This window comes from Lontra canadensis, unplaced genomic scaffold, assembly GCF_010015895.1.
Source record: "Lontra canadensis isolate GAN:19392208 unplaced genomic scaffold, GSC_riverotter_1.0 scaffold88, whole genome shotgun sequence".
Taxonomy (NCBI): domain Eukaryota; kingdom Metazoa; phylum Chordata; class Mammalia; order Carnivora; family Mustelidae; genus Lontra; species Lontra canadensis.
The window spans coordinates 4,555,779-4,562,373 of NW_022631082.1; the positions used below are offsets into that span (position 1 = coordinate 4,555,779).

The 6,595-nt window shown below is 39.3% G+C and overlaps 1 protein-coding gene across 1 annotated transcript; it reads right to left on the reverse strand.

Moving 5' to 3' along the window:
• Positions 1-696: 696 nt before the first annotated feature.
• Positions 697-1,731, reverse strand: LOC116882841 (putative zinc finger protein 66). The gene has a single exon (XM_032883472.1). It carries the CDS (start codon positions 1,729-1,731, stop codon positions 697-699), a length of 1,035 nt encoding a protein of 344 aa, XP_032739363.1.
• Positions 1,732-6,595: the final 4,864 nt, after the last annotated feature.

The following is a 6,595-nucleotide window of genomic DNA, read 5'->3' on the forward strand; positions in this document are numbered from 1 at the left end:
TAGAATAGGGCATATAACTCTGTAAACATACTAAAACCCATGGAATTTTATACTTCAACATGTAAATTACATCTCAATAAAGCTGTTAAAAAGGCTTGATTCTAGGGGCACCTGGCCAGGTCAGTGGAACATGTGACTTTTGATCTCAGGCTGTGAGTTCCTGTAGAGATTACTTTAAAAAAGAAAAACCTTTTAAAAAATGCATTGAACCCAGAGTACACATGTTATGGTGTCAAGAATTAGGGTGATTAGAGTGAAAAGGAAATGACCACTATGGAGTTATACAGATAACCTCCATCCTGGTACTCCAGCAGTAATTCAATTTTTTAATCATATACATAAATTTCTAAAAACCGGACATGGGTTATATTGGTGACATTTGTGAATAAAACCTCCCTTCCAAAATACACGCACACACACACTGTAAATATGGTGGCTTAAAACATTAGGCATTTATTTTTCTCAACAAGTCTTGAAGACACTAAAAAGTTTTTACTTTTAGTATCAATTGGTCATGTATCTAGGAGATGATTAAAGGATTTATCAAAGTCACTGCATAACTTATATTTCTCCTACAGATTTTTAGAGGCTTTTTTCCATTCTTTACATCCAGTTCTCTGCAGTTAGTATATGCTTATACACCTTCAAGATTGAGAGTTCACTGAAAACCACTGTGCATGGACATTACTCAGAGCTTTATCCAGCATGAGTGCTCTCGTGATGCCGCCGAAGGGATGACAGCTTACTGAAAGCATGTCCACACATGTTGCACCGATAGGGCTTCTCTCCAGTATGGACTCTCTTGTGCACAGTAAGATTGCACCTTACGCTAAAGGTTTTCCCACACTGATCACACTCATAGGGTTTCTCTCCAGTGTGAGTTCTTATATGTATTGTAAGGGACACATGCCTCCTAAAAGCTTTTTCACACTGACTACACTTGAAGGGTTTCTTTTCCCTGGTGTGCTTTTTCATATGTCTCCTATGAGATAAGAGACCACTGAAGGCTTTCCCACATTCCTTACACTCATACTGTTTCATTCTCATGTGAACTTTCTTGTGCAAAGTGAGGAAAGATTTCACTCTGAAGGCTTTCCCACACTGATCACATGCAAAGGGCTTCTCTCCGGTGTGAATTCTCACATGTTCTTTAAGGCATGAGTGATCTCTGAAGGCTTTCCCACAGTCAATGCAAGTACACGGTTTCTCTCCAGCATGCATTTTCTTGTGCACATTAAGATTACAGCTCATTCTAAAAGTTCTCCCACACTGATCACACTTGTAAGGTTTTTCTCCAGTATGTATCCGCAGGTGTGTCTTCAGAGCTGATGGACTACTTAAGGCTTTTCCACAGTGGCTGCATTCAACAGACTTCTCACCAGTGTGTACTTTCTTATGTCTTGTGAGGTATGAAAGAATGCTGAAGGTTTTCCCACAATCAGTGCAGGCATAGGGCTTCTCTTTGGTATGTATTATCTTGTGCATGGTAAGCCTAGAGCTCCTACTAAAGGTTTTGCTGCACTGATCACATCTGTAGGGTTTGTCCCTTGAATGAATTCCTTCATGTTGTCTGAGAAGTGAACTATCTCTGAAGGTTTTTCCACAGTCATGGCATTCATAGGGCTTCTCCCCAGTGTGAATTCTCCTGTGTCGTGTGAGGTAAGAGTTTGAACGGTAGGCTTTCCCACACTGGTTACACTTAAAAGGTTTGTCTCCAGTGTGGGTTCTCATGTGCAATGCAATGGAGGAGTGGTTTACTAATACTTTACCACACTGGCTACATTGAAAAGATTTTTCCCTAATGCAAGTTTTTTGATGCTTAAGATCTAAGATTGAACTTGAGACTTTCCTAGAGTCAGGGCATTCATAGGATTTCTCTCTTGTATGTGGTCTCTTGTACACAGCTAAGAAAGAACTCCTGATGAAGGTATTTTTATCATTTTTACAGTCATTGGATTTTTCCCCAGAAAGAATGTTCTCATGTGGGTTAAGGTGTAAACAATCTCTGAGGGCTTTCCCAAGATGGAGGTGTTGATGGGGATTCTCTCCAGGATGAATCCTCTGATTCTGAGTAATACTAGATTTCACACTCAAGGCAATTTTATTCTGTTCAATGGATCTTCCTCCAAGAGTTTGCTCCTATTGGTTAAAATTAGTTGTGATCACAAGATTTATCACAATCATTATGTTGACTGAGAATCTCCTCCCCCCCACCTGTACTCATAAATTCTGACAGGTTTAAACATGCACTTTATTAAAATTAGAGCTTACCTAACACTTTTTTTAAGTGAATATACACAGTTCCTATCCGAGTTTATTAGCTTGAATAAGATGAATCTTATACCACATGGCTCTCATCAGGGTTCTTTAAAGTTTTAATATACAAATGCTTTGGAGTGAATGTTTTTAATATTTAGTATCTAATGTCCATTATGAAAATATTTACTTTGAGGATTCTCTGCAACCATTTTTGGAGCTAGTGGGTAAGTTTCCTTCATATTCATGGTATTTAGAGAATTTCCTACTTTATTGGTAAAATGAATGCCTCAAATTGTCCCCTTAGTTCATGTGTTCCTTTTCTATGAATGCCTCAAATTGCCCCCTTAGTTCATGTGTTCCTTTTCTACTACATGGACTCTGGACTTCTAACAGACAGCAAGAAATTCTCATGTGACTCCTACCTTCTTGCCACTGAGTGCTTCTTTCTCCAAAATATCTTGCTTATGTTGTGATTGTTTGGTTTTAAGGGGAACCATCCCATCTGAACAAAGTGGGGGAAAGTAAGTTTTTGTCAATATGCTGACAAAAGCAGGCAAAGCCCAAGCCCAATATGAAACAAACAGGAAACAACCTTGAGTATGAAATGGTGGGATGACAAGGACCAAAACTAATATCCATGTGGATCTCTTCAAACAGACCCTAAACTAGGAAGACAATGTGCAAGAAAAAATGTATTTTGATCAAAAGAATGATATTTACATGTTTTAGTGTTAATAAGCAAAGGCTATGGTATATTATACATGCAAAATGGGAAGAATTAGTGATTCTAAATGTAAATATTAAAGCACAAGACAGGTCTTTCTTTCAGAGCACAGGAAAGTATGAAGGACATAAGGAAAAGGAAGGGAAAAATGAAGGGGAGAAATCAGAGGGGGGAGACAAACCATGAGAGAGTATGGGCTCCAGGAAACAAACTGAGGGTTTCAGAGGGGAGTGGGTTGGGGGATGCGTGAGCCTGGTGATGGGTAGTAAGGAGGTCACATATTGCGTGGAGCACTGGGTGTTACATGCAAACAACGAATCTTGGAACACTACATCAAAAACTAATGAAGTACTGTATGGTGACTAACATAACATTTTAGAAAAAGTATGAAATAACAGGTTAAAAGCCGAAGACTAGGGAATTCTGAAAGTACATGAATAAGCTCACACCAAATGGTCTCTGCTCTCTACTCAAATTTAGAGGATTTTTTTTTAAGTCCCCTGTTTGACCCTTCATAATGTACCTCTTCCTCAGCCCCACCAGATGTGGTACAAAACATTCATTTATGCCCACTGCTCACTTGAACAGATATCTTGGTGATTTCCTGTCTCTGTTTTCATCTCATCTTCTTGTTCCATCTGGGTGATCAGAGTGGGTTTGCTGAGCTGCTTTTCTATAACAGGGAACAATGCATGTGAGAGAACCATGTAGTGTATAAGAAAGCAACAGTGGCAACTTTATCTTTGAGGTTCTGAAGATAAACAAGTGTGGCTTTAGGAGCAGCAAAATGATTATGACAAATTTCTAACAGATAAAACAAAAGTAAAGCACCTGGGAGATCAGCTTTCATAATGATAGAACGAAGACCCTGTTTAATTCATCTCCCCCACTAAAACAACAAATAATGGGCAAAACAAGTAGAATCAATCAATTCAGAACTCTAAGGATTAACCAAACACACAGAACAAATGGAAAGTTGTCTATCCAAGAAAAATCACTGAATCTTGGTAAAAGGAAAAAGCCACCAGCCTTGCAGTCAACAGAAAGACTGAAGCACTGGTAAACCAACCAGCCCCAGAACAGTTAATATTATTTTTCTAAAATACTTACATTTATTTTTAAAAAGCTATTGAGAAGAGTGGTGGTTTTTTTTTAGATTTCTGTACACCTCACTAATGCATGGCTCAAAAGAAGATCACTGGATTATTATATCCACTTCAGCATACAGTGCAGCTTTCTATGTTGTTTTGAAGCATAAGGAATAACACGGAGGACATTGGGAGAAGGAGAGAAGGGAATTGGGGGAAATCAGAAGGGGAGATGAACCGTAAGAGACCGTGGACTCTGAGAAACTAAACCGAAGGTTTTGGAGGGGAGGCGGGTAGGGGGTTGGATGAGCCTGGTGGTGGGTATTACATGGCACATGTTGCATGGAGCACTGGGTGTGGTGCATAAACAATGAATCTTGGAACACTGAAAAAATGAAGTTTAAAGAAAAGGGGGGCGCCTGGGTGGCTCAGTGGTTAAAGCCTCTGCCTTCGGCTCAGGTCATGATCTCAGGATCCTGGGATCGAGCCCCACATCAGGATCTCTGCTCAGCAGGGAACCTGCTTCTCCCTCTCTCTCTGTCTCTCTGCCTACTTCTGATCTCTCTCTGTGTCAAATAAATAAGTGAAATCTTTCAAAAAAAAAAGGTATGAAGAAAATCTAGACTCAGATAAGTAGTTGGAGAGAAGAGGAATGTATTAATACTCTTTAAAAATCATATTCTTTGAAATCATAGATATTCTTTGATAAGGCACCAAAACTCAGTAAAAGTAGAGGTTTCTTTAGGTTATTTGCAACACAGAATCTGAAACCATATCAATGAGTCCTTTGTACTCTTACGTTAATATCCACTGTAGCTGTATAAATATAAAACATATATATATACATATGTATGAATATAGGTAAAGATATATTATTAGTCTAAGCTTGAAGTTCCCTAGAAAATCTATATCCTCAGGTTGTTGTGGCTACTGGATTATAGCCAGAGCTCAGCTTAGCAGAAAAAAACTTATCTCCAAGGCATCACCTTAGGGACTTTGAATAGCTCCAATCAGTTCCTGGGGATCCAAAATTCTGTGCATAAGCCAAGGCTATGCACATGGCCAGAAAAAGAGGCTAAGTCCCAAGTCACCTAGCTCTGGTTGACTTTTAGACCCTTCCCAGGCAGGCAGTGAAAAATAACTAGTCTTTTAAGTTGCCTGAAGTTTAAAGGCATGACTTCTTACATAGATCTACTTGGCATGAGATGAAGAGACACAGGCAAGGCATTTAAGAAAATGATACTAATCATTGTTGGACTACTCAAGTTACAATGACCAGGAAACCAGGCTTAAAAATTAAAATAAGCACTTTTTAATTTTTTAATTTTTTTTTTAATTCAAGTAGTTTCTTTATTTTTTATTTCTTTTCAGCGTAACAGTATTCATTGTTTTTGCACCACACCCAGTGCTCCATGCAATCCGTGCCCTCTCCAATACCCACCACCTGGTTCCCCCAACCTCCCACCCCTCGCCCCTTGAAAACCCTATTTATTTTTTTTTTATGTTGGCTCTATGCCTGGTGTGGTGCCCAACACAGTGCTTGAATTCACAACCCCAAGATCAAGACCTGAGCTGAGATCAAGAGTAGGACGTTCAACTGACGAAACCACCCAAGTGCCCCAAAATAAGCACTTTTTAAAATACACAAACAATGAGGAGTGCCTGGGTAGCTCAGTCGTTAAGCATCTGCCTTCAGCTCAGGTCATGATCCTGTGGTCCTAGGATCAAGCCCCGCATCAGGCTCCCTGCTTGGCAGGAAGCCTGCTTCTCCCTCTCCCACTCCCCCTGTTTGTGTTCCCTCTCTCTCTGTTGAACAAGTAAATACAATCTTAAAAAATATATATACAAACAATGAATCATGGAACATTACATCAAAAACTAATGATGTACTGTATGGTGACTAACATAAAATTTAAAAAAAAAAAGAAAAGAAAAGTTAGGAGAAAACTCTGTGGCTGAACATTACAGGGGATACAGAATCTGTGGAATTCAGCTAGAAGGTCGCAAAACAAATAAGCACCAACAAGAAAACAACAATGAACCCTGATGGCAAAGGCACCCGATACTAGAGTTGGTAAAATATATTATCTTGAAAGGCCATTTTCATGTGTCTGTTGTATCAACATGGATGGAACTAGAGGGTATTATGCTGAGTGAACTAAGTCGATCAGAGAAAGACAATTATCATATGGTTTCACTTATATGTGGAAATTAATGAATGGGCCAGTGGATCATAGGGGAATGGAGCAGAAACTGAATGGGAAGAAATCAGAGGGAGAAAAACCATGAGAGACTCTTAACTATGGGAAACAAACTGAGGGTTGCTTCAGGGAAGGTAGGTGGAAAATGGGGTAACTGCATGATGGGTATTATGGAGGGCACGTGATATGATGAGCACTGGGTGTTGTATTCAACTGATAAATTATTGAACACTTCATCTGAAACTAATGATGTACAATATGTTGGCTAGTTGAATTTAAATTTAAACAATTTTCAGGGGCACCTGGGTGGCTCAGTTATTAAG